The 26448-nt window shown below is 47.9% G+C and overlaps 2 protein-coding genes across 7 annotated transcripts; both read right to left on the reverse strand.

The window, feature by feature from the left end:
* Positions 1–24997, reverse strand: TMEM225B (transmembrane protein 225B). Of its 6 annotated transcripts, none has more exons than XM_006210353.4 (7): positions 24860–24997; positions 10157–10368; positions 8755–8835; positions 6073–6283; positions 5494–5640; positions 4597–4734; positions 1–457 (listed from the first exon to the last, which is right to left on the reverse strand). In XM_006210353.4, exons 3-7 carry the CDS (start codon positions 8764–8766, stop codon positions 285–287), a joined length of 681 nt encoding a protein of 226 aa, XP_006210415.1. In that variant the 5' UTR covers positions 8767–8835; positions 10157–10368; positions 24860–24997; the 3' UTR covers positions 1–284. The 6 variants fall into 6 exon arrangements, with proteins under 6 accessions (XP_006210415.1, XP_072799384.1, XP_031532589.1 ...); XM_072943283.1 differs by lacking the exon at positions 24860–24997 and adding an exon at positions 10459–10556; XM_031676729.2 differs by lacking the exon at positions 8755–8835.
* On the reverse strand, positions 15679–24995 carry LOC102526201 (transmembrane protein 225B). Its single transcript, XM_015244556.3, is given in 3 exon segments — positions 15679–16435; positions 16438–17283; positions 24860–24995. Coding segments are annotated over 3 exon segments (1017 nt in total). The 5' UTR covers positions 24936–24995; the 3' UTR covers positions 15679–16340.
* Positions 24998–26448: the final 1451 nt, after the last annotated feature.

A 26448-nucleotide genomic window follows, 5' to 3' on the forward strand; every position in this document is an offset into this window, starting at 1 on the left:
TACGATTAACAGACATTAGTCATTCTTTTATTGAAAACCCTTGTTCCCCGCCCCCCACAACTAAAATAAAAACCACTCAGGAAGTTCAGAAGAATTAAAAAAACTTTTAACAAATTTCAAACACAAGCAAGATAGAGTCCCTGTGAGCAGGGGGCGTGGAGGGCCGATCCTGACACCCAAGAGCCTCATCAGAAGTGCGGAGGCTGGCGGAGGCGGGGGCCACCTACGCCGGCCCGCGTGCGCGCACACGGCCCGACGGAGCGCAGAGCGCAGCCTAGCCTGGGCTAGATCACTGTTTCTTCCTTCAGCAGTGTCTCCTTTTGTATTGTGCTCAGTTCTCCTCCCAGACTCTCCAGGTTTTCCAGGTGCGAGATCCCTTGGGTCTCCTCAAAATTCTGGGAAATGGGCAACAAACGGCAGCGAAGGCAGGCTGTTTCTTGAACGAGGCAGATGGCACCTGGGTAACGGCAGAAGTTGGGGTCAGGAGAGGGAGGGTGCCAGGCGCCGTGCCCCGGAGGTCGGAAACTCCCTCCTCTGACGGGTGACTCCCTCTGGCCTGCACCTGCCCTCCCCGGTTCTCCCCTCGTGTTTAGACCACTGCCGAAACAGGAGGGAAAACAGTCTGCGTCAAAGAACAAGGCATACAAATAGATGGACCAGCTCATGGAACCGTGGCCAGGCTGAAAGGCATCTGACCAACTGTCTAACCGTTAATAGGTCAGAAAACAAGGTTCAGAGAGGAAGGTCACACCAAACCCTGGGCCTCTTGATGCGTGACTTGCTCAAGACCCTCAGTAAAATGAAAGAAAGGAAGAAGAGAATGAGTGTTCTTAAGAACCGAGATATCTTGAGTGAATAATAAAGCTGTATTAAGGCTACAACTAAGATAAAAGACAACTTCTACTTTCAGCCTTATAGCAGACTAGACACTCTCCCACAGAGAACAACAAAAATCCTAACTGTTTCTTCAAAAACGTATTTGTAAATACATCATCAAGCTGGCATCAGAGTAAGACACTCTTAGAGGCCAAAACCAGAGCGGTAACAGGAATCTAGAGTTAAGCAAGCACACAATTAGCTGTTACTTTGGGGACATACGCTCAGCCCAGGGGATCCTGAGTTTCCATTCCACTGGCCGCTGGGGACACAGAAAATCAAAGGAAAGCCTGTGATGGGAAATCTAGCAAGTGTCGGCCATATGAAGCTGGAACTTCAAAGTTATCTGCATCGACTCAGAATTCATAAGCACAGGCTAGCTGCTCTGTGGGTCAGCAGCTAACGTCACAGTAGCTATGTATTCTGTCTGTGATCCGGGCAGGAGTACACCCAGGCCCCGGGCAGAAGCAAATGCAAGTCCTTTTTTGAGGAAGCACTTTAAACACAGACCTCAAAGAATTTCCAATGATAACAACAACAAAATTCCAGAAAAACGAGTTCACGGTCAAAACCCACAGAACATTTTAAAAAAACAGGGCACCACAAGTGGGCAAGAGCCTGTAGAAACAGCGGTAATAATTCAGTTGTTAAACTTCTAAGACACAGAATATAAAATAAGTATGTTTAACATGTATAACAAAAATGTATTTGGAGAACAGATTTAAAGTTTAAGGGAAAAGGATATACAATGATGCGATTTAGAGGAAAATGCAACTTCCAGTTACAAAATTGATTCACTGAAATAAGCTTCCATGGCTGGGTCGGACAGGCTGCACGCAGCTAAAAAGCACGTGGGTAAATTGAAGATACATCTATATAAGGTATTGAGAACGCAGCCCAGAAAGACAGAGACAGAAAATATGAAAGAGAAGTTAAGAGACACGCAGGACAGAGCATCAAGGTCTAGCAGAAGTCTTCCTGCAGCCCCACAAAGGACAGAAAGAAAGGGAAAGACCATGGGGAGGAGCAGAAACGCCCTAGAAGTGTGGGAAGATGCCACGCCTGATGCTCAGTTCACACACCAAACCCTAACGTGACATCCACCCCCTGCAAAATACCACAGACAGTCTCAGAGAAAAGAACGTTGCCTCAAAAAGAACGGTATTTTTACAGAGAACCAACTCCTCAAAAACAAGAATGGAAGTGGGAAAAGTATAGAATAAAATCCTGAATGCTGAGAGAAGAACTATCCACTTTCAAATGTATGTTCAGCAAAACTTAACTTTAATAAAGAAAAATGAAAGAAATTGCATACAAATAAAATACAAGAGAGTGTATCTCTAATTGACCCTCATTAAAAAGCACTATGGGGGAGGGTACAGCTCAGTGGTAGAGCGCATCCTTAGCACGCACGAGGTCCTGGGCTCAATCCCCAGTACCTCCATTAAAAAAAGAAAAAGAAAGGCTAGATGAAAAAACTCAGTCATAAGCTATCTATAAGAGACATCCAAAACATGAAGACAGAGAGAGAAAACTTTAAAGTAAAAGACATAACAGGCAAATATTAACCTAAGGAATAGAGAGGTAGCTATAGTAATATCAGATAAAACAGACTTTACAACAAAAAGCATTATTAGAAATAAAAAGGGTCACTGCATAATGATACAAGTTCAATTCACTAGTAAAATACAACAATTCTAAATCAAACTGTAAACAAGATAATAAACAAGCGTGGTGTAATGTCTATAGTTAAGAGGTTGCATTCAACATGAAACGTGAAAATGGCCCTCAGATTAGGCTACAAACCAAGTTTAAATAAATCTAAAAATATTAAGATTACATAGACCATGATCTCTCATCAAATTGAAATTAAATTAAAATCATTAACACAAAGATACACTAAAAATTTTATGCTTGGAAACTTAAAACTATACTTTAGAGTAATTCATGGATCAAAGAAGAAATCATAAGAGATACTGGAAAGCATTTGAGATAGAACAGTAACAAAAAATACCACACATAAAAGTGAGAGACGCAAATAAAGATGTAGCCCTTAGAAGGGAATTAGAGCTTCAAACGCCTACTTAGAAAGGAAGAAATAATCGATGAGCTTATTAGATCCTGACTTAAGAAGCTGGAAAAAAGAACAGGAGAATAAATGCAAAAAAAAAACAAAACCAGTATTAGGGAGGAAAGTTGAAAGTAAGAAGCAAAAGTTAATTAAACAGAAAACAAACAAAACATGAAGGGTCAAGAAAGCTAAAAAACTGGTTCTTTTAAAAGACTAAAACATTTATAAACCTCTGACAAAATTGGCAATAAAAAAGAGAAAACTAGGCATGAAAAAAGAATTCAGATGTAGCACAAATTAAAAAGTCAAAAAAGAAAACATTTTGAGTAACTTTATGTCCATAAAATTTTAAAACTTAGATAAAATGTACACATTTAAAGAAAAATATAAATTAGCAAAACTGACTCAAGAAGAAATAAAATAACTGAATAGTCCTATAATCATTAAAGAAACTGAATCTTGAGCTTAAAATTCTCCCAGAGGAATGCCATGCTCCTTTCACAGGAAAGTTTAGGTATACAATTTAGTACTCAAGGGGGTAAAAATGAATGAACCTGAGTTCCTTCCATTAACATGGAGGAATCTCAAGGTTATAATGCTGATCAAACATAGCAAATTCCAGAAGAATAAATACAGTGTGATTATATAAAGCTTTAAAGCATGCAAAACTAAACAGTACATTGTTTAAGGATGTCTATGCGTGTAGTAAACAGGACTGCCATGAATTTCAGAATGACTGACTCCTGAGGGGAGAGAGGAAGGTGCAATCAGGGACAGCCACATGGTGGAGGGGGAAGGCTTCAGAACACTTAATGTTCTACCATATCTCATTAACCTTAACAAAGCCTTTTTTTTTTCACATTTTAACATCTCTGAAATGAGGATGTGCCTTCCAAGCTACATACGGCACCTTAGAATTAGATTTGGCATCAATTCTTCTGTCTCAGTGGTACATAAAATAAGTGTGTAACTTACAATCGATGCATTCAACAAAATGTGGCTAGTATTTAAACTAGATGGTGGAAGCAAGGGATGTATCCTTTATTTATAAGTAATTGTATTTTACAGAGGTATTCTCTGTTATATATTCAATGTATAATAAAATCAAGTTAAAATAGATTATGATTATGGATCTAGGTATATAGTGGGAAAAGGATTCAGAGGAGGGACAAAATTAGATGGATTAAGAATTTAGATGATGAGGGTGTGTAAAGATAAAGGGGTCAGAGTGAGGAGTAAGACCAAAGATTTCAAGATAAAGAGATAGGAACAGAAAGTCTTAGGAACCAGGATGGTGTAAGGGAGAGTCTGAAAACTTGGAGGTTTGGTTCTAAAGCCAAGGTGGATAAGATGGGGAGGATAAGGACGGGGCTGGGCTGAGGCTCTAAGCCGCACTGCCCAGTAGAACTTTCTGCATCTGTACCATTCAATATGGTGGCCACTAGACAGGTAATAATGTGGTTTTGAACATATGAAGTATGGCTAGCACGACTGAGGAGCTGAATTTCTAATTTTATTTCATTTTAATTAATTAATGCTAAATAGCCACAAGTAATGACGCCGGTCTTGAACAGCGCAGCTCCAGAGCGTCCACAGCTCCTGAGCGCAGAGAGAGGGCACGGAGAGGGGCCACAGCCCCAGACACTCACCGGCCACTATGAACAGGAGGACGCTAAAGCCCATGACGTAGTAAGGCCACTGCACGGAGAACTGCGGGGGGCTGGGCTTTCTCCTCAGGTTCTGGATCTCCAACGCATGCAGCAACAAGGCCAGGAAGGCACAGGCCCCTGTGGGTCACAGGCGCGCTTGCCCTCCTACCGTGGCTCCCACCTTGGTGCCAGCCGTCCTACAGCCCGTGTGGCTCCTGCGTGGAGGGTCCTGTCTTGTGCCCGCACCTCTTGCCCTTTCAGAGCTGATGACCTCCACCCCACGCGCCTCTCGTCTTCCTTCCCAACTCATCTCAAAGCCCGTGTGCCTCACGTCCCAGGGGCCCCCTGAGCAGACATCCCTCTCCTGGGCACCCTCTGTGCCTGTGCCCTGGCTGACCCCAGGCGAGGCCCCTGGGTGTGACACTTTGGATGAAACTCAACCTGATTTTCCCACTGTGGGCGTTCCACCTCCTCCATCTGCTGGGAGCCTCCCAGGGTAGGGCCTTGGCCAGCCTTTTAAAGTCAAAAGGTTCCAAAGGGCAGAGATGGTCTCTTCCATTCGTTCATCCAAGAAACATTTATATTTCATTAATATTATATAGTTCAATTATATCATCACTCTGTATCAGACTCTGTGACAGTCGCTAGGACAGAGACTATGGGGGAAAGGCCCCCGGGCAGATGCCGGAAGGGCTGTTCCCGCTGGACGTGCAGAGCGCCCAGAAGCCCCGAAGGAGTGGCATCACAGTCCAGGGTTTGGGGGGGCACTTCACAGAGAAGGCAACAGGGGAGGTGGGCCCTAAAAATACCCTCTCTCCGGACATCGCAAACCGAGCCAACCCGGCTCCCTGCCTTGGGACCCCTCCCCAGGCTGGGGCCCGCCAGCCTGCTCCACACCTGTGAGGAAGCTGACGGAGGCCGACACAAAATTGTGCTTCCGGGTCCTTGGGAAGAGCTGAGATGCAAAGGACACCATGATGAAGGTGGTGAGGAAAGACAAGACGACCGCAGACAGCAGGAAAACGCGGCCAAGGATGATGTAAACTGCAGGGGAGGGAGGGAGAGCGGGCTGGCACGGGCACCCGGACACGCAGGGCAGCACCCACAGAGCCTGGGCAGGGCCGCCATCGCTCTGCTAACCAGGCTGTTCCCCAGGCTAGGTGCCCTGCCCACCCAAAAGGGTACCGTCTGCAGAGACTAAAGGCAGCCCATCCTCGGCGTAGCCACTCCCACCCTAGAGAGAAACTTAGCTGCTGAGGCATTTGCCCCTGACCCCAGTGTTCCACCTCTTATTATTAACCCCGTCCCAGCTGCCTACCTCCCTCTGACCCCAAGAGAGTGGAGACTCAGAGAAAACGTCCGGACGGGCGTATTAAATTCTGTCCTATCTGCCCCAACCAGTCCTGTCATCCCCTCAACTCCCATGCTGGCCCTACCTCCCTCTCCCCAACCCCCGCCGCCCCACCCCTCCCGTACCGGATAAGGGTCGAGGCTTCCAGCACTTGATATGGAAGCAGTTCTCGAACAGGCCACTGAAAAACACTTCCTGGGACTCCTCGTTCACAAGACGCACCCAGAAGGGAAAGATGGAGGCCAGCAGGATGAGCAGGTAGCCCAGGGAGGTCAAGGCAGGGGCTGTGGCCCAGGTGAATCCCTTCATGTCCTTGTCCTCTAAAGTCAGCATCACCTACACAGGGGAACAGTGAGGGCGTCTCACGCAGCTCAGTGTGAAGGAGATGATGACGCCTGCGGAAATGTCAGCTCGCACGTGAAGCTCAGGAAATGCTGATTTCTTTGCCCTGATTAACCTTACAGCCTTACAGATCTCTTCGGCAGGCCTAAAAATGCACAAAACATTTTTTGCCGCTAACTGATGGGGCGATCTTGAGTGTGCAGAGGTCCCTTCTCTGAGCCCCAGTTTCCGCCTCTTTGGACTAGGCCATCCCAGACCTCTCCCAGCTCGACGGCTCTAACTTCTCAATTATGTTAACACCTGCCCACTGGCCACAGGAGAAACTCTCAAGTCAGCTGTCAGCTATTTGCCTTTTGAGGTTTCAGAATGAGGATCAGGGGAGATACTAAGACCAGGGTTTGAAGTGCCCTTACTCAGTGACTGTCCTTCTTGTCTCAGGACCTACAGTTATGATGGACAAAGGTCCACCTGGCCGGGAGGAGCCCTCAGCTGAAAAAGAAAAGATCATATACACACAGAAAATGTCACGAACAGTTTTAGAGTTTACAGACCCTCCTGAAGTCCTAGGTACCCTCTAGGCCTGGAGGTCAAGGCCCTCAGCTAAGGATAGCTTCTTTGCCACCACATGTCCTGAAGGATGTCTTTTTTGGAAGGAGCACTTGTGATGTGGGAGATAATTTGCTGGCTGGATTTCAGAATCCTGAGACCACATCCCAGCTTATCACTTGCCAGCTGGGTACCCTCAGGGAACTTCCTAAAACTCTTAGGCGCTTAGGTCTTCCAAGCAAAAAAGGGAGGAGATAACACCTGCCCAGTGAGGTCACTGGGAGGGGCAAATGAAATCCTGCAAACTGAAGTGCTTAGGGCCCAGGTGCTCGGTTAAAGTTGTGGGTGGGAGGGGGCTGACTTCTCCTAAAATGCAAATATGCCTGAGGGAAAGGAGTGGCCATTCACAACCTGAGAGCAAATGCAGTCAACTAGTCTGCTCTCCTCTCTGCCTCTGCCCAGAGGAATGAGTTTTCCAGAAGGGGAGGGGGACAAGCACGGAAGGGGAGGGGTGGCCAGAAGGCCGGGGTGCTGCAGGGAGGGTAGGCATCATGATGGCACTGTGATGATCCTAGCTACCTGGTGGTGCAGAAAGGAGGGCGTCAAGAGGTGGGAGAGAGACATGACACGGGAGGTGGAGGGCGCTCCAAGACAACAGCCCTTCTTTGCGAGTCACGCCCAAAGCCAGGCCTGGAGGCTCCTGCCTGACCAGACCCCGCTGGGCAGCACCAAGCTTCCAAGCTGCGCCTGTGAGTGGGGAAGACAAGGCCCTGGGAGTGAGGGCACTTCCCTCTCCTCTCCGCGCGCAGGGCCGGGCACTGGGGCCTCTCCACGGGCCCCACGCAGGCCCCCTCACTGCAGCTGAGGGCAAGGAGTGTCTCTGAGGCTTTGAGAACTGCTGATCACCGCAGCAGAACAAGCCTCATGGCAGATGGCAGAGGAAATACGCTGTTTATAGAAGGGCTAACAGCTGTCCTTTGTGAATGCTGTCAACAGTGCCTGGCAACTTTCTAAAGCATGTTCTCCTCTTTTGTTCACCAGTTTCTCTTCTTCCCACCTGAAAAATGTATCCTGCCCTCTCTCCAAAGCTCCCCTTTCGATCTTCCCTCCACCCTCAGGGCAGTACTGACGAAGTCACCTGAACTTCAGGGCCTCAGCTTCCTTCACTCTAAAAGGATGACATTGGTATAGAATAGGTAAACAACAAGCATAGCACAGGGAACTACAGTCAACACCTTGTAATAACCTCTAATGAAAAAGAGGGATATATATGTGTAATGAATCACTCTGCTGTACACCAGAAACTAACACAACATTGTAAATCAACTATACTTCAATTTTTTAAAAAAAATTTTAATAAAATAAAAGGATGAAGTTGGCTGGACTGGAGAGCACTGAGTCCTGGGCCTAAAGCTCTCCAGATAAGAGTTCCAGCTGCATCTTGACCCCCACACTCTGGATGGAATGGAGGACACTGGACATTTCCATCTGATGGTCTGAGCCCCGTCCTGTTCCCCACCCAACCCCACTGAACCTCAGTTTGTCTAAAACCGACCTCAGTGTCTTCCCTATTTCAGTCATTCTCTCCATCACCAGTGCTAGCCTGGAGCTCATTCTGGCTTCCCCGTTTCTCCTGCACCTCAATCTCATTAGCCTTCCTTATCATCTCAGTTTTTCTCTCATAGTTTCCCAAGCACTCGCCCACCCGCCTGCCCCCACACCCACCATGTCTCCCTCCACTCATGGAACACCACAGTCATCCCCGGCCTGGGTTCTTTCCCTAGGGGGTGCCCTTTCTTCTCCTCTAAACCTTATCAGTCCCACATCTGCAAAGGTCAGCTTGGTCCTTTCCACTCCATGTACCCTCCCAGTCACCAGCTACCTTCCATTCATTTCACAAAATTTAACTATGTACTTACTGGGCGCCCCATGCCCAGCTTAGGCCAATGGGGAGAATCAGGAATGAAAAAAGACAGGAACTTGCAGGCTCTTGGTAACTTCTGGGGAGAAGAGACACATACATTTGTCACACGATGCAGTGCCTTCCTCTCCCTGCCTGGGGTTACTGACAGGCCAGGCATATCCCCTCCTGTCTGTCCGTCCCCCTCACCCACGCCAGGCTGCTCTCCAGGAATAGGTCAGCCTCCAGCATAGAACAGTCCTGAGTGCCAGTACTAGACGACTGTGTGCCAAGGTACACAATTTTGGGGTCACACTGATATAATCTAGACTCACAGGACCATAGACATGTTAATATAAAGGGGGCTTCGCAGATTCCCTTGTCCTGATGAAGAACCAGAGCTAGAGAGAAGAACTGATTGGTCCATGATCTCTTGGTGAGTCAGAGCAGAGGCAGTGACCAGAATCCTGCAGGGCTGCCCTTCACTCCCCACCAGCCGCCACTGGCCAGCAGTTCAGTTTGGGATTCCCAAATGTGCAAGACAGGGAGAGAATGGGGGAAACACAGGATTGCCGACGTTTGACTTTGCCAAAGGCATGCAAAACAAACTGCCATCTACTATCACTGATGGTTTTAATTATTATTTTTAAAAAGGGCCTTTGCCACGGGAAAGTAGAAGACTTGCATTCCCCATGGGGCCTGGACTGACATCTGGCAGCCTGGGCCCTGGGTTCCCTCTGGGAGAGTGCCCCTGAGGCATCGTGCAGCAGCCCAGGGGCAGCCCTGTCACCAGCCCAGGCCCTGCGCACGCCAGCCGGGGGCAGCTGAGAACTATACTGGGCAGAGAAAGAGGGGCCAACACAAAGTGTATCCCAGGCTAGAATGGGGCAGGGACCCGGAGGGAACCATCTGGGCCGCAGGGAGCCTCACTCCCCAGCCTTCCCGCCAGTAATTGTGGCTACCCGGGCTGCAAACTGACTTAGGTTTGGTCAAAGGTTCCTTCCCTCTGACAACCCTCCTCGGCCCTTCTGTGGCCCCAAAGCCCCAGTGACATTTTCTAGACTCAGAGATGCGCCCTGACCTGGCCATCTGCCCCCAAACCCCGCCCCGCGGGTCCCTACAGTCGTCGGGTAATGTTTGGCCTGGGGGCGGGGGCGGGGGGTGGGATGCTCCACATCCTCCCCTTACCGACCGGTGGCGCCACCTCGGCTCGCGTCCTCCTGTCGCTGGTCTCCCCTCCCTCGGCCGGGGCACCGTCGGCGTCTCCCGGGCGGCGTTTCCCTCCCGGCGGCCGCTAGTCCGCCCCTTTGGCCCGCGGTCCGGACCTTCCGTTGGCCCTCGAGGCCGGGCGAGGGATTGCTCCGTTTCCCGGCAAGGCCACCGAGCCCTCGGGGCCCTGCGGAGGAGGGCGGGGGGCTCACCTCTCGGTCCGGCCGCCGCCGCCGCTCACCGGGCCCTCGACTGGGGGAACCTGGCCTCCGGGGTGGTTCGCGGTCCCGGCCTCGTTCACCGGTGCCGGGAACGGGTTGGGGCTGGAGCAACCTGAAGTCCGCTGAATTCGAATTCCAGCTCTGCCATTACCAGTAGGGTGACCTTGGATAAGTTACTTCTTCCTGGGTGTCAGTTTTCTCATCTGTGAAACGGGAATAAGAATAGTAAGTCCTCCTGTTGGGCGGCTTAAAGGGGCTCGTGAGAAATGCCTGGAAGAGACGTCGCTGCGGACCCCACACAGGGGCTGCACAAGCAGCAGCCTGAACCCGGAGCCTGGAAGAAGCCGGAGTTTCCTGAGCCCCCAGGGCCCCGCCAGTTTGCTCCCGTTCCCCGAGACCCTCGCTCCTCCCCCATCCTCCCCGCTCTCGGGCCTCCCTCGCCCTTGCCCTGCGCACGCGCTCTGACCCCCTTCAGGCCCCCCTCGCCCTCACATTCCTGTCCCCTGCTCTGTCCTCCAGTAAAAAGCTGTTTGCACCTCTCACAAAGCGGGCAGGTTTTAAACTGGGTTAGACTCTTCAAAGAGAGGCACTCTGGCTTATAGCCGTAGGGTTCGGGCTGGAGGATGGTTTGAGTGGCAAGAGCGGGCACACTGACCCCCTTGCTTTGAGTCTACACCCACCAAGGAAATGCATTCATCACTCATAACATTAAAATTTTAAAAATCCAGGACCGTGTCTGGCACCTCCTCACACCTCTCCACTAGCCACCACGATTTCAAAGACAACAGAAGGGATGAGAGCAGGTGAACCATTAATTTCCTGAATCACCTGGGAGAGGCCCAAGACAGGTCCTCACACTAGTCAGGATTCTGTGTAAAGTTCAGACCCCAATTTGTAAGCTCTCAGGCAAGACAGGGTCTTTATTGGCTTAGCTGGGGCAGGGCAGAGGTACAGCTGGTGAGGACTGGAGCCAGGCCAGGGAGACCCCTGGATAGCTCCCCTCTGCCCTGATCTCAGAGAGATGGCTTTGATCCCCTGCACCCCACAGGCTTTCACTGTCTGCGTGGCAGGGGACATAGTCAACTTCCAGTCTCACATCCTCACATTCCCACCCCTATTTGGTTGGAAATTTCCCAGGGAAGCATTCTGATTGGCTCAGTTCTGGTCACAAGCTCATTCCACTCTGGCCAAAGAAGATGAGTCCAGTTGCCAGGCAGGTGGGAGCATCTCAGAAGTCAGCGATTTGAGCCATCATCTGGAGCAGTGTAAGAACTTTCTAAAAGGAAGGGGGTTGGTGTTCTCAGAAGAAGGAGAAATTATGGCAGACCCATGACAGCATCTTCATACACACTCTATGTAATACTTTGAAATGTCATTACACAGCAAATCCAAATCACAGGCATTATTTTACCCAGATTGCAAATGAAAAAACTGAGTCTCAGGTTAAGAACATGCCCAAACTATCACATGGATAGCTGCTAAAAGATGGTGGATGATTCCTAAAAACATTAGGCTGTAGAAAAACAGATGCTTCGCATGGTACTGGAGTTCACCATCCTCACAAATTACTAACTGCAAAAGGAAAACATAGCTTTACACAGGGGACCTGGCAGCCACTACCTGGGGTGGAATGATCTGACAGCATGTGCCTCTTGAGGTGACAACAGTATGAAGGAGACATCACCCGTGAGGAATTCTTGTCAAAAATTTATGTAATCGAACCTCTAAACCTTGTTCCAGTTTAGAGAAAACACAGAGGGCTGAGAAGGAAGTTAAATACCACCGCAAGAAGACAAAGGAATCAATTTTATGGAAAATTATAATAACTGTCCTTGACATCTCCAAAAGTCACCGTCATTAAAAAAAAAGTGGAACTATTCTAGATTAAAATTCTAGATAAAAAGAAACTAAAGAGGCAGAAAGCCAAATGTAATGTGACCCTTGATTTTTTTTCCCTCCGATTTGAAATAATATAGCTATAAAACACATTCTTGGGGCAACTGGGGGGAAATCTAAATAGAGACTGCATTTTAGAAGGTAGTATGGAATTAAATTCTTCTTCTTAAGTGTGTTAACAGTGTGGCAATTGTGCAGGAGAATGACCTTACTCTTCAGAGAAGCATGCCATAGTATTTAGGGTGAAGATAATCTGAACTTACTTAAATGGTTCAGAAAAAAAACATAAGATATGTAGAAAGCAAATATGGAAAAATGTTCATAATTCTTCATCTAAATGAAGGATATACAGGGTGTTCATTACACTATTCTTTCAACTTCTCTGCATATAATCTTTCAGATAAAATCAGAAAAAAATAAAAAGAGAACGTGCCTAAGAAAACACACAGCCGGAGCCTGAACCCGGGTCTATGGCTAAGTTGCTCAGCACGAGCGCTTCCTCTAATGACAGATAAGATGCTCGCTGTCTTCATCACTCCTGCAATCAGCACAGAAGACAGGCGACTGAATTAGTCATTTTTTTAAAGTGTGATTGGTACACAAAGGAAGTAGAGCATGCTATGGGAATTGCAGAGCAAGAACAATTCAGTCCCAGCGAAGTCCTGCTAAGGAGGCCCGTCTAGACAGAATGTAACTCCCAGGAGGGGACTGCACTGCGCAAAGACTCTCACCTGCTCTACAGCGAGAGCCACCACTCGCTGTGCTTTGCGCACATGAGCCCTTACGCACAGACGGAACAGAAGTCTCACTTACCTTTGTAATGGGTGTTTTCCACGCCATTCTAACTCTGCCTACTTTTTTCTTTTACCCTTTGCTGGTTGCCACTCTTTACAACAAATTAACTTTATGACCCCCACGTCCCCCCCCCGTGGCTCTTGACCTATGTTTGGAAAATTCTGTGTTCTAGGATCCAGTGAATTTCAAAGTGACTGGGAGGAGTGGCCACAAGAGGGCTGGAGAAGTCAGTGGGCAGAGCTGGGATGTGAAGGGTCTTGTGATTTCATCCTGAGGGCCACGAGGGGCCTTCAGCGGGATTAAAGCAGTCACATCTGGGTGCCACTGCCAAAGTTCCTCTTCCCATTTCCCCTTTGCCCAAACACTCTGACCTCTTCAACTAAAGCACAGGAAATGCCTCTCACCCAGGGCACCCAAAACTGTGTTCAAGGCATGGCTGGGGACTGCCAGGCCAGCCCCTCCCAGGACAGAAAATTTTAGAAGGTGTGCAGAAGTTTAGGTTATAGCCTCCTCCAGAAGCGTTTTCATGTTTTCCTAGATTTAGGGTAAAGGGACAGGCAAGGGAAGAAGGAACTGTCTGCTGGAAGAAGGGGTGGAGTGCCCACAAGCTGGGGCTGGGGCCTTCAGAATTCTGACTCCCCCAGGCTCTATGCTTCCTTGGTCCAAAGCTCCAAAGGGAAAACCCAAGTCCCCCACATCGTAGTTTTACTGCCCGTAACAGAACCAGAATCTGGCAACGAGCAGGCCCTTGCTCCCAGCTGACTGCCCTCAGAGAACCCACCCAATAGCTGGCTCCACCCCCAGTGCAATGGTCCCCTCCCATCGCTCCTTGCACCCAGCCTGGGACCCCCTTTCCTTTCACATGGGCCCTGGAGGCTCTCTGTACCCCCAGCCCAGCCCTCTCACTAGCCCTCAGTGACAAAGCCATCAGATCCTATGTGGCCTCTTTGTGTCCTCTTGGCACTGATATCCTCTACTGTGAAGATTCTCAGCCTCGGCAGCACATTAGAATTACCTGGGAACCTACGAACTCCCAATACCCAGGCCATGCCCCACACCACACACAGTCTCAGGACTGGGGCCAAGGCCTCGGTACTTGGAAAACCTGGGTGACTCCAGCATGTGACCCAGGTTGAGAATTTCTGCTCTACTGTCTCTTGCTGTATCTAGGAGCCAAGACGTGTGGGGGGACGAGGTCATGACAGGTTCAGGTGATCAGCCACGCCGGTTTGTGGAGGACTGAACATTTTACAGAAACTTTCAAGGCCAAGACCGAGAAGGTCCTGGCAAACTGGGATGAGCTGGTCGCCTTGTGCTCACCTGAGCTCCAACAGCTGGATGAACTAACATATCCATTAGTGATATTTGTGCCAAAGAACCAGAGTCCTGCTTTAGTGCTTCTGATACTGCTAGGCAAACTTTCCTCCCCTTTCCTGACCTCTGTGGACACCTCCGCCCTCGAGCCCTGGCCTGTGACCCCACACACATTCACCTTGTCCTGGGGCGTCCTTCTCTGTTATTTCCTCTGCTAACCAGAATCCTACCCTGCCTTCAATCCCAACTCATCAAGCCCTGCCTCACCCCTGAGGCTTCTCAGACGCCGCAGAAAGGGCCCTTTCCGGGTACAAGGGGGTGGGAGGGACTTGAGGAGGGTCGCGTGCCAAGTGGAGTAAGTGGGCTCAACGGCGGCTCAGAGCTCAGACCCAACCTCACAGAGCGCACACTCAGGGCATCCAGACGGCAGGGTGACCCTTACTGAGAGCTGATGATCACCTGTAGGAATGGTGGGGGAAGGCAGTGGAGTGTAGAGAGGAGAGCTGAGACAAACAAGACTTTGGTTTCCAGTAAAACAGATTCATTCCGCAGCCACTGAACACCTCCTGTGTGTACAGCACCAGACCAGGCACGGACAAGGCTACAAAAGAAAGGCAGCTTTCAATGTCACGTCTCCAACACAAGTACAGTTTTCACTGATAGTTTAGATCATCATTAATCCAGACCAATGGGAGGAACCATTAATCTGATTTTTTGCAATCAAAAAATAAACATTCACAACAAACTAGGTATTTCTCTTAGACCTAGAATAAATCTAACTATGTACGCCTGGTAGTTCTTCTGGAATTTCCTTTAGTAAGTAAAATGCTCATGATACACGGGTGCTCAGAAGTTTTGATTTTTTTTTAATTTTTATCAGTCAATTACATATCATACTCTTCAACTGCTTTGCAAACTTTTCCCTCGACAAGTACACAGTAGGGAAGCTCTGCCTCGGGCTGTGATGGAATTTTTCTTACAAAGGAGTCTGAACAGTAGATGCTCCTGATAGGAAATCCTGAGACTTATTATTATTGAGGTTCTTTTTAAGAAACAGCCAGACATTTACCACTTTTCTCCACCCAAACTTGAAATAAATAGGTATTTTTGGTAAGTTAGCAAGCAGGTGTACGACTAGGATTCAGTTAGAGAAGTAAAGCCGTAAGGAGAAACACACACACACACACACACAGACGCACAGCCCAGGCGCGGAGACACACACACACACCCACACACACATACCTCCGGCCCAGTGAAGGCAGAATGGAAGCTGGGGCAGGCAGACCGGTCTCAGGCGCAGCTGCCGCCGCGCTCCAGGGAGGAGAGTCAGCACATCAGCAACAACAGGTGTGGGCTGCGAAAAACTGCCGCTCCCAAGCATCTCCCCGTGGTTCACACCAACACAAAGGGAAAAAGACAGGACGGGGAAGTCTGACAAAAGCAGCTCCGCCCACTAAAGCCGACACACAACAAAGCCCACGACGTGGTATACTGAGAAATTAACTGGCTTGGAAAAGGTGCCCATTTATTAAAAGCATTCATGTCACACAAGACAAAAAGAGATCCAGTAGCCTACAGGACACTGAGGTGTAAAACACGGGTCCAAGAAGACTCCCAGAGCCATTTCCAAGTATAGTTACAACAGGTCAGATGACACAGGAGAGCTATTGGGTTCAAAGGTCAGCCCACCGCTTTCCTGATCTCTGGGCCTGAATCCAGAATCCCTGATTCCTTCTTCTCTGGAATGGTCCTAACTCGTTCCATTTTCAAAAGATGACTATGGAGATCTGACAGACACACCAGGGAATCTCCCTCTGATGTAGATCCTCAAAATCAAATAAAAAGCAGAGCTAGCTAAAGGCTCTCCTTTAGTCACCCCCCCAGAGTGTCACACCGTGCCCCTTTCATGTCCCCCCGACACATGGCAAGGCTCTCCTTGTGTCCATCATTCCTCCAAAGTGAACCTGCTGATGCTGAGTAAGGCAGGAACTCTGTCTAAAGGTCTTCCTGCATTGAACACGTCCAAAAGACTTGGCCACTGTCAGTTTTCAGGTCTTAGTAAGACCTGAACTAGGACTGAAGGCTATCCACACTTACTACAGCCAAGTTTTCTTCCCAGTGCACATTCTCTGACATTCAATAAAAGCTGAATTCCCAGCAAAGGATTCACTCACAGCTTCTCTCTTGTATGGATTTCCAGGTGATCGGTAAGGTATGGACTATTCTTGAAGGTTTTCCCACATTCTTTACATTCAGAAGGTTTACTCCACAGTGAGTCTTCTGATGCTGAGTGAGGTGGGAGTTCTGACTAAAGGCCTTCCCACAGTCACTACATTCATAGGGTCTCTCTCCAGTGTGAATTCTGTGATGTTTGATAAGGAGTGAACTCCTACTAAAAGATTTCCCACACTCATTGCAATCATAAGGCATCTCCCCTGTATGGACTCTCTGATGTTCGATGAGGTGTGAGTTACGACTGTAAGTTTTCCCACAGTCACTGCACTCATATGGTCTCTCTTTGGTGTGAACTCGCTGATGCTCTATCAGATTTGAGCTCTGGCTGAAGGCCTTCCCACATTCGGCACATTCATAGGGTTTCTCCCTAGTGTGGATTCTCTGGTGTCGAATAAGACTTGAGCTCCGGCTGAACGCTTTTCCACATTCATTACACACATAAGGCATCTCCCCCGTATGGATTATCTGATGCTGGATTAAGTGTGAGCTGTGCCGGAAGGTCTTCCCACACTCACTGCATTCATAGGGTTTCTCTTCAGTGTGTATTCTTTGATGCTGAATAAGATTCGAACTATGACAAAAGGCTTTTCCACATTCACGACACTCGTAAGGTTTCTCTTGCGTGTGGATTTTTTCACGCTGAATAAGGTATGAGCTCTGCCTGAATAATTTCCCACACATGTTACACATTTGGGGTTTCTCTTCAATAAGAACTTGTGGCTGGTGGATAAAGTGTGCGGTATTACAGAAGTTTCGTCCACACTCAAAGGGTCCCTCACGTTTGTTTTGTTCACATTCATCTCCTTCATGTAGTTGTGTCCCTACTTCAAGAGTTTTCTGCTTTATAATTAATTGATCCTCAGTCCAGGTCTCACCATCTGATAGAAAATACAAAAAAGGTATACGTAACAATAAAAACTCCTGGTGGGAGATGGGATGGTCAAAGTATTCCAGGCTATTTGGTTGCAAGAGGCATGAAAAATGGCCCTGCAACGCAGGGAAAAGATGGGTACAAGTGGAGTAGAGCTGGAGATGTGGAGGGGAAACCGAAGCTGGGGTTTACACACGAATACCTTACTGGACAGATACACTGGAATTAGCAGAACAGGAAAGCAGAGTTTGAGGGATGCGGGGTTAGCTCAGAACACAGGAAGGCTGATGCTGGGGGCTACGTGTAGGGAGGCACAGGGACTGAGCGGATAAATAAGAGGGGAACCTCACCGCAGAGGCTCTGTCCACATGGTACCCTGGCCACATGGATTGTCACTGTGGTAACAGGAAAGGCTCCCTTCCCATAACCAGATCCCAGCGCCTTCCTCTCTCCTGTTGAGAATCTCTCTCTACATGCAGATGCTCACTTACAAACGTGGAGATACTCGGACTTTTTATGCACCTTTTGGAAACTTTTTGCAAAATGGGGGGATTTGATAAAGGAAGGGAGGGGAAGAAGAGGAGGAAAGGTTGTTTACAAAATGAAGCATAGGGTAGCGAGAAATACTTCCAAATCTTTTCAACTCTAAGAGAACACACAAAAGCCAATTCTGCACCCTGGCTGCATTGAAAGGAGATGATAGAAAAACATCTCCTGTTTACTTTAATACGTTTCTCCTCTTAAGTTTTATTTATTAAGCATAGCTTACTAAAGTGCAGTGATATTAGCGAAAGCAGGCCCTCTGCTTACAGGGATCTTTCTGGAAGAGGGTGCCGAGAAATATCCAATGCAGCATTTCCATCAGCAGTAAAAGCCTCAAACATAGGCAGCCCTGATTTTATTGGGGAATGGAAATTGCCTTTAAGGAATTTAATAATTACCTGTGATATCTTATCACAGAAACATATTTACACTTGTTCTCCATCTCCAGATACGCCCTCATCTTCTGTACACTCAATCTAGATACTGTTTTGGTTTTGTTTTTTTCACTTTTTTTCCTGTGATGAGAACTTTTAAGATCGACTCTAAGCAACTTTGAAATATACAATATAGTACTGTTAACTATAGTCACCAAGTTGTACATTACATCCCCAGGACTTGTTTATCTTATAACCAAAAGTTTGGAACCCCTTCTTCCAATTCTCCCGCTCCTCACCCCCCACCTCTGGCAACCACTAATCTCTTCTCTATATCTGTGAGTTTGGACTTTTCAGGTTCCACATACAAGTGAGGTCATATAGTATCTCTCCTTCTCTGACTTATTTCACTTAGCATAATGCACTCAAAGTCCATCCTTGTTGCAATGGCAGGGATTTCATCTTTTTTATGGCTGGATAATATTCCACTGTGCACATCTATAGCACATTCTCATCCATTCATCTGTCGATGGACACTTAAGTTGCTTCCATGTCCTGGCTACTGTAAATAATGCTGCAGTGAACATGTGGGCGCAGATATCTTTTTGAGATAATGATTTCGTTTCCTTTGGATAAACACCCAGAAGTGGAATTGCTGGATCCTATGGCAGTTCTATTTTTAATTTTTTTGAGGAACCCCCCTACCATTTTCCATAGTGGCTGCACCAATTTACATTCCCACCAACAGCGCACGGGGGTTCCCTTTTCTCCACGTCCTCACCAACACTTGTTATTTCTTGTCTTTTTGATGACAGCCATTCTGACAGGTGTGAATGGATGACTGGCTTAATGTTTTCACATCCCCTTGCACATGTGTCACCTTATCTGTCAGACTGCAATCTCGTGGGAGCAGGAACTAAGGTTTCTTTGATATGTCCCTGATCTGGTCCCCACCTGTCTTCCAGCCCCATTCTGATCTCCTTACACAAAGTTCTTTACCATCTGTTGAACCACTCTATTCATTCTCTCCCACAACATGTGAAGGCTTACATTCTAAAGGATGTGCCCTTTATTTGACCCACTGCCCGAGATTTGACCGCCTGCCCATCAAAGTCAAGAATGTCAACCTCGTTGCTCTCAGGCCCTGTTCAGTATCACCTTCTCCATGAAGCTGAAGGTGACCCTTCTCCTACAAATCCAGAAATACTTCTCATCTTCACAAGTCATGTGACACTCACTCGGCGCGTTTTACTGAGCACCAGAAACATTCCAGGTACAGTTCCAGACAGTGAGCTACATCAGTGGCTGAAACAGACAAAAAAGCCTCTAAGATTTTTCATTTTAGTAAGGGAGATAGATAATAAACTATGTAAATTACATACTGCTGAAAGGTCATAAAAGTGCTATTGAGGGGAAAAACCAAGGAACAAGGATTAGGGTGCAGGGGACAGGGGAGTACGCCAAAACGTTGCAACTTTAAACATCACAGTCAAAGAAGGACTAAGAAAATGGCATTTAAGCAAAGACTTGAAGGAGAGAAGGCTGCCAGGGAAATAGCTTTACCCACAGAAGACACAGCAAGTGCAAAGGCCCTGGGTGTTCAAGGAGGCAAGTGTGACTGGAGTGGAATAAGCAACAGGGAGAGTAGTACGAAATGAGGTCAGAGACATAAAAAAGGGGATCAGAGGACCCTTTTATGGGCTGTAGGTACAGGTCTGTAAGAGGTTTGCTTTCACTGAGTGGCACAGGAAGCCACTGGAGGTTTCCGACCAGAGGAAGACAAGATCTGACATTTTAGCGGGATCGCGCTGGCTGCTGTCTCGTGTAGACCGCGGGGAGGCGCTGGACGGAGGACAACCAGCCAGGCTGCTGTAATAATCCAGGTGAGAGATGACGGCGACCTAAACCCAGGTGGCGGCAGAGAAGGTAATAAGATGTGCTCAGACTCTGGAGAAAATGCTGACGGTCACGCGGACGGGATTACTGACCGACGGACATGAATACGAGGGAGACGAAGGTTTATCTCTGGGTTGAACAGCTGCACAGACAGTGTCCCACTGACCAAGACAGGGGACATCTGTAAACCAGCTGCAGCACTTTCAAGAATCTAGGGAGATCTCCATGTGGCGGCTCTCACACCAGTCTCCCGAAAGCAACACGTCCCCACCCTGCACAGACACTGGTGTGTGAGTATTTGGTAGCGTATTCTTGCAGCTCATCTGTAGCTTTAACATTCTTCAAAACGAAAAGTGGGGTTGGGGTGTGGTGACAATGATCAGTGACTGGGCCCCCACGTCTGTGCAGTAAACAAGTGCTACTGCCTCTACCTCCAGCACAACTTCTTGATTTTGTCCCCGCCTCCCTATTACCACTGCTCATACCTTAAAGTCAGGTCCTAATCACTTCTCGCACTAAACAAATCAGATTCTCTTGATTTGCAACATTCACTGGCTATGCTCCTGTTAAGCAAAGCTAACATACTTCAACTTCTGCCAAACAAAATCTCAACTCTTTGGCCTGGCCTTCATTTTCCACAATCTTACTCCATTCTGCCTGTTTCACAGTCTCATCCTCTGTGACATCTTCTCTGCACTCCAGTTAATCTGAACGTTTACATCCCCACACACCTGCTTCTCCGCTGAGCCTCCTCTCTCCACCCACAAGAGCCTTCCCTCCAACTTCACCTCTCAAACTCCTATCCACCCTTCAAGACCCAGGTCACAGGCAGCCTCCTTCCTGAAATCTAACCCTGCCCCAACCCCCAGCTGGAAGTGACCTCTTTCCTTTGAATCTCTAAAGCGTACGGTTCCTGCCTCCCTCATGGAGTCTAACCATATTGTCTTCGGACCTCTCCTTAGAAATGTTTAGTTGTGTGTGTGTGTGTTCCCTTCAGTATTTATACTGAAAGCATCTCTAGAGTAAAAGATATCTTCCTTTTCCTCCAATCCCAGCATTACACAAAGAACTCTGCACACATTACAGGCTTTTAAAAGCTCTTGATTATTTCCTAGCAATCCATTAAAAGGAAGTTCTACTCCATCAAGGGAAGAATCTATAAATCACAGAGGGTCCCAAAAGGACCATTTATAAAACCTCTTCAGGACTGAGACTTAAATAGAATTCAGAAAGGTATTATCTCCTCATGGGTTTGAGCCATTTGTAGAAGAAATATCAAAAACTTGGATCCAAACTCTGGCAGGTGGCAGGACCCCCAGGAATGCTTGACAGACAGTGGCCGATCTGAGACAGAGCGAGGCAAGCCCAAGAAGAGAGCAGCTGCCTCTGAAAGAGTAGGCACGTCAAATGTGTTCCTGTGGGTGAAGGTTTAAAAAAAATGTTTCTAGACTGATTTGCTTCTCACTTAAAGGGAGGGGGAAATCTACACAGTTCTTCAAGTGGTTTATCTACAAAGCTGTGTGACCCCAAGCACACTGACTTCTAACAGCAGAAGAAATGAGCAATGCTTCCTGTACTGGGTCTGACGGTGCCCCACCTCCCCCAAATTCATGCGCACTTCAGAATGTGACCTAATTTGGAAATAGGGTCTTTGCAGAGGTAATTAGTGAAGATGAGGCCATAATGGATTAGGGTGAGCCCTAAACCCAATGACTGGTATCTTTATAAGAGAAAGGAGAGGAGGACTCAGACACAGAAACACGGGAACAAAGGCCCTGCGACAGTGGAGGCAGAGACTGGAGAGATGCAGCCACAAGTCAAGGAGCACCAGGGATGGCCGGGAGACACCAGGAGCTAGAAAGAGTCAGAGAAGGATTTTCCCCTAGAGCCTTCAGTGCGAGCCTGGCCTCTTGGACTCTAGCTTCCAGAGTTGTGAGAGAAAACAGTGCTGTTGTTTAAGCCATGCAGTTGCAGTTTGTTCCAGCAGTCCTAGGAAACTAAATACTTCCCTTCTGATGTAATCACTCAACAACCATATGAGCCACTTCACACGCATAAGATACTGGCAGAGAGATGATAATGGTGCTTCAAAGCACAATTAGGAACGACAGCCCCTGCCTGGGTGACTTGGGGTTGGCATCCTCCAAGAATGAAACTGAGCTGCGTCCTGAGCTACAATGAACAGGATCAACAAGGTAAAGAGAATTCCAGGCAGAAATAATAGCATATATTAAGGCTCAGAAACATAAAAGGGAATACTAAGTTTAAGGAGTAGTGATTTAAAAAAATTCAATGTGACCAAAACATCTACTCTAAATGTGTGGCAGAAAAATAAAGCCAGATAATGAAGAGACAAAAAAATAATAATTCACTCTAACCAATTTTTTTTTTAAAAACACACAGATAATGAAGAGAGATATGCCGTACTCAGGATTCTGAACTTTATTCTATAGGCAGAGAATCAAATCATCAATTTGCTCCTGGGGAAGTTCTCTCTGGCAGCAGTATGGAGGGCAGCCACGAGTGGGGGAGTCACCAATAGCACGTCAATAACCCAAGAGAAAGACAACGTCCTCAACGAGGAAGTGGAGGTGACAGGCAACAGACTCGGACCTTTTTGAAGGAAAACTGACAGGATTTGGTAGCCAAGTGAATATAGAAGAGAGGAGAATGTAGGGGATGACGCCCAGTTTCCTGGCTTGGGAAAAGCACTTACTAAAATTAGCCAAGGTAGTCACTGGAAGGGAGGGAGGCAGGGGTGGCAGAACAGACTGGCCCGGAAGGACGCCTAGGAACATCCAGTTCAGTGGGAAGCAAGAGCGGTGTACAGTGGACACTAAAGTCATAAGAAGGGGACAACATCACCCACAGGAGGAAAAAGAGAAGAGGGCCAAGAACAGTCTTGGAGAAAATCGATGTTTAGGAAACAGGTGGAACAACAGGGGTGAGAAAGGCCCTGAGGAGGCAAGAGGCAGGACCAGGATAAAACGGTGCTTCCACAACCAAAGAACAAGAGTTACAAAGAATAGTGATCACATCAACAAAAATATCACGGGGTCAAACAAATTAGGGGTGAAAAAAAATGTGTCCAGTGGATCCCCCTTCAGTTAAGCCACTGGCAATCCGGATATAACCTGTTTCCTTGGAGCAAAAGCAGTGCTCCGCACTGAGAAGTGAAGGGGAGTCACAAAGATAATAGTGACTGGTGAAGATTTTTTTTTTAAGAGGTGTGACAGCAAAGGGAACAGAGGCAAGTGCACCCAACTTCCCACAACTGCTCCACTACCAAGTCCTGCAGGTTTCCACGTGAATGTCTCTGTTTGTTTCCTTCCTCCAACGCACCCAGTCTGATTCGGAAGCTTCATGGAGGAGGCTGCCCTGTGCCGAAGTTTCAAGCATGGGGGGCTTGGATGTGTCGGGTTTAGGTACAGAGAATGGAGAGGATGGCAGCGCAGGAAAAGGGCCCAAAGGCACAACGGTGGATGGTGCAAAGTGTCTTCAGCATCACCATGTGCAGACACACCAGTCTTGCTGGTCTGTCTGGGGAAACACTGAGATGAAGACTTCAAAGTTGGGTTGAGACCACACTGCGGAGAACCCTGAATGCCAGGCTATGCAGTATGGACAAATATAAATAAGTGAGTATTTCAGGAAGGCAAATAAGGCACTTGGTCTCTTAGACTCACAGCGAGAAGCCTGTGGTAAGGCCTACCCCTCTCACCTAAAATCTGATTTTTCTCTTACTCTAAATTCTTTCAAGACCAAACTGTTGACTTTCTAAGGCTTCCTGGGCCAATACCCAGTTTATAGGGACCTCTTCTTCTTAACTTCTACACTGTTTACTGTCCTGTAGCCTCTCACAGGTAAAACTATTCCAACTCAGCTCCAGGCTGGTAGGTGGGCAGAGATTAGGTTTTCTTTCATCTTAGTCTCAGCACCTTCTAGTAACAACTCAATAAATACTTGAGTTAAAAATCAGCTGAAAGTATCATTAGAAGGCTAAATGTGTAAAAGAAAACCCCCAAGCGTAAGCCATCTCAAAACCTACGATGAGGGTTATATATGCCTTTGTCTTCCAATTAAATAATCCAAGTCCATTTTTTTTAAAGGCCAGGCACATACCAGATAATCTTGGGACAGCAGATTGAAATTAAAATGCTGGTATTTACAGTTTAACTTCATTTTCCATCAGCAGGTGGCTGGCCTGTCTACTGTACTCCACAGGCAAGCCACCCTCTTGAAGTTTACACCTTGGGTGGAAAACATATCTTCCCTAATGATGAAACACAACTTGGGAGGCACTCTTTTCCTGGTACTTGGGGTATGGGACACACGTGGCTGGGTTCATTCATTTATTTATTCACACATTTACCGAGCTTCTCTAAAGACCAAAAGAACTACCAGTGGGAGGAGAGTATATAGCTCAGTGGTAGAGTGTGTGCTTAGCATGCACTAGGTCCTGGATTCAATCCCCAGCACCGCCACTTAAAAAAAATAAATAAAAGTTAACAGGTGTTGGAATGACAGATCCTTAAGACGGTGCTAGGGACAGTGCTGCTGCAGGTCTGCAGGTCTGTTCCACACAGTTAGAGAGGAAACAGTTATTGGCTTTATTTACGTGGAATAGAGCTTTGAATTAAAAACAAAAAAGAATCAACGTCTGGCACCAGGACAATTCTAAGTGTACGGTTAATCGTGTCCATCTGATCTGAGGGCTTGGTGGGAAGGACAAAGTTTAGACAAAGAAAGTCAGCTAGGTCAGCTCCTCACCCTTGCTCTTTCCAGGCTCCTGCTCGGGGGATGGACACAGGGACTCCGGAGACATATGCTCGGGCAGCTTCTCCATGGGCTGGGTCCACTCCCCGGTGCCGCTCCAAGGCCAAGATCTTGTCTAAATGCTCTTCAGAACCCGACACGAGGGACCAGCAGTCACTTAAGGAAAGAGCGACAAGGGGGCAGATGTAGGGAAAACGGTGGGTGGCGTCTCCCGGGAGGCTCCGTCCGCCCGGCGGGCAGGCTGGGCCCCGCCGCCGAGGAGCCGCCGGGCCCGCAGCGCGCCCCGCCCCGCCCGCCCGCCCCTCCCTCTCCCGCCAGCCCGGGGTCGCAGGACCCCGACACTCACTCTCTGCCCGCCGAGCGCGCAGTGCCGGCGACCTGGGCCTCCAGGGGGACGCCTGGAAACGCGGGTTCCTGGGCGCGCACTTCCGGGTCCCATCTAGGCAGCTCGGAGGTCTAATCTCGATCGCGGGTTCTCTAGGGGCTGCTGGGGAGCTGGATGGGGACCTCCTTCGGCGTTTGTCCTCCTCCCAAGGAAGGGTTGAAGGACACAGAAGATTTCTCCACTTGCCCCTCATCGCCCAAGTGGACTTAGGATCTAAACCGGTTGTTGCTTCCTCATCCCCACTGTCCCGTGTGCAGCCCCTTGCCTGCTCGGCTCTTCTCCTGCCCTGCTTTCCCACCCACCTCCACATCCTTTCTTCATGATCACAGGCCACGCTGACCCTGCCGGGCCAAAACCCGTTACCTACACCCTCAGTCCAGCCTGTCCTTCTCTCCCTTTGCCGTTCCAACCCAGCTGGTGTCCCTTCCATACGCAGGCCCCCCAGTTTTGCCTGGAGCATGTACCATGGTACCAATGGGTTTAAAGAGAAAGAAAAACCTTAGAGATAGGGTCAGGGTCCCAACACCTACTGCACCTGGAGTACAGGGTTGCTGAGGCACATATGATATGCTGAGCCAGGAAAGAAGATTAAGGAAATGAGTTGTTCACGTTAAAGAGGATTTTCCTGCTAAGCTCAAAAATAACAACTACTGAAACAAGTATTACCTCATGAACACAATCCCATGTAGCTGGTACTTTTCACTATCTTACACGCCAGAAGCTGCAGAGTTAGTAAGCAAACTTGAGGCAGGATTTGAACCCTGGCCCATTGAAACCAGAGCCTGACAGCTAACCGCACCTGCCAATGGAAAGACAATGGAGGAAGACTGCGGGAAATTTTGTAAATGAGCAACTGTGGGCAAGAAAAAAAGACAGACACCTGTAATTATGCCTCAGTTGTAACTTTATAAACATGGGTAAAATACAAATATAAGTGGTTAACCATTTTCTTAAAAGTGAAGAGAGTGAATGCTATTGAGCAACAAAATAAAAAATTCCAGTTTGTATTTTCTCGTTGGTTTGTACAGGGTACCATCTATTTGAAACCATTCTTAACAGCCTTAGATTTAACATGTGGTTCCTTCATGCACTCCTGTTTTGAAGGGAATGTAAGATGTGATGTCATAGGAAACAAACATTAGAAAGAAGAGACAGGTCACAGTTTGCTGACCCCAGCAGGAAGTGCCTGCCAGGAGGC

This window comes from Vicugna pacos, chromosome 18 (assembly GCF_048564905.1).
Source record: "Vicugna pacos chromosome 18, VicPac4, whole genome shotgun sequence".
Taxonomy (NCBI): Eukaryota; Metazoa; Chordata; class Mammalia; order Artiodactyla; family Camelidae; genus Vicugna; species Vicugna pacos.